A 1851-nucleotide genomic window follows, 5' to 3' on the forward strand; every position below is an offset into this window, starting at 1 on the left:
TTTTAACACAATTTAAATTTTAATGTTTTTTAAAATTTATTTTACATAGTTTTTCCTTTTACTTGTACATGCATTTGTGTCTCTTGAATACTTAAATTGAATTATTTTTATAATTTTGTCCAACAAGTCTTTTTATTTCTGTGTTGCATGCATGTACAAGTAAAATGAAAAACAATTAATATATATTTTAAAAACAGTAAAATGTAAATTATGTGTTCAAATATATAGACTAATTTGTTGGAACTAACCTGGAAAAATAAACATGAAAGTCAATTAAAGTATAAAACAGGAGATAAAGAGCTCATTTTTAATTTAATTGGTGCATTTTACGTATTCATTTTGTGGTTCATGTAATTCTGCTTTTATTTCTAGTTATGTCAGTGTTGGTCCTCCATACTGCAGAAGTCTGATAATCATCTATTCATTCATATCAGGTGTGTTGGAGCAGAGAAACAAGTAAAACATGCAGGGCTAAGGAACTCCAGCACCAGGAATGCCCATGCCTGGGCTAACCTCACAGGTACCTACCTGACCCTAAAACTAACCTAAAATCAATTCACACCTTGGTCCTAAACCCAACCCCCACACCCACCAATGACATTTAAACCAAACAGGGACTCCACTTTTGTCCCCAAATGCACCAGTTGTCCCCAAATGTAGGATTTTTTGTCTTAAAATTGCCCCAAATGTCACCAGAGCCGAACCTACACACACACACACACACACACACACACACACACACACACACACACACACAGGCTCACTGCATCAGTACTTCTGTTTAATCTGCAAACTGACAGTTCCTGGTAAAGGCTCGGACACGGAGGTGCTAAAAATGATCCGTTATCACACTGTTTGCAGACGACACTGTGGTCTACGGTGGGGAGTGGGTGGAAGAGAGTCCAGAGAGGTAGATGTCTGCTCTGAAGAGTGAATGAGAGGTGACAGAGTGAAGCTGCAGGGAGCAGAGGGGTTGAAGGTGGATGGATGTGATGAAGGGTGTCAGATGATGTCAGAACAGGGTCGTAAAGCTGATTAATCCGTTTATTTCAACAGATATGTTCATATTTGAAGATTATTTTTACTTTTAACCAGATGGACGACCTCTGAAGGTTCAAAGAAATCTTCTGTTGCACATTAAATAAAACATATCCGAGTGGTTTCACATGAGAGGAAATGTCCTCATGCATTTCCTCCACAAAGTCTYAAGACAGCAGGTGTGGACAGCATGCAGTAAATTATTCTTTTTATTTAAACTGTTTAGGAAACATGTTCTCAGAACTTAGTTGAGTTTTGTCAATGACGCATATTGGTCTAGGGTTAAAAAACAATTACTGATTGGTCTTTATGAATGTAGGGTTTGGGTTTACTTAAGTTCATTTCCTGAAACGTTTTTGCAATTCAAAAGATWTTTAAAGTCCTGAGTTTCCCTCCATCCTTCATGTCTGTATTTGTTTGTGTTTCCTTCAGAGCCATCATGGTTTGTCACAAGGAGTTTCAGAGTGCAGGGAAGCAGCCGGGGATACAGGTGTGGCGTATCGAGAACATGGACCTGAAGCCTGTTCCCAAAAAACTGTACGGCAGTTTTTACACCGGAGATGCTTACCTGCTGCTGCACACCACCAGTGCCCCATCCTATAACATCCACATGTGGCTGGGTAAGACGGGAACATGTCAGGCTTTTAGTGACTAAATGTCCAGAACTGATCTATGTTTTTAAAGGGATCCCCGATTAGTTGTAACACTAGACTTTATTTGATAAACACATATTTTAACTGTAAAATAAAGACAGTAAAAAAACTGTAGGATGTTCAGTTTTGTATATTTTCAAAAATATATTTTAACACGGAC

At 38.1% G+C, this 1851-nt stretch overlaps 1 protein-coding gene across 1 annotated transcript in view; it reads left to right on the top strand.

Moving 5' to 3' along the window:
- Nucleotides 1-1851, top strand: part of scinlb (scinderin like b) — a 26606-nt gene that overhangs the window by 1838 nt on the left and 22917 nt on the right. The window contains exon 2 of the mRNA XM_014025353.1: nucleotides 1471-1658. Within this exon, the coding sequence (XP_013880807.1) occupies nucleotides 1478-1658 (181 nt within the window). The 5' untranslated portion in view covers nucleotides 1471-1477. The remainder of the gene's footprint in view (nucleotides 1-1470; nucleotides 1659-1851) is intronic.

This window comes from Austrofundulus limnaeus, unplaced genomic scaffold (assembly GCF_001266775.1).
Source record: "Austrofundulus limnaeus strain Quisiro unplaced genomic scaffold, Austrofundulus_limnaeus-1.0 Scaffold470, whole genome shotgun sequence".
Taxonomy (NCBI): Eukaryota; Metazoa; Chordata; class Actinopteri; order Cyprinodontiformes; family Rivulidae; genus Austrofundulus; species Austrofundulus limnaeus.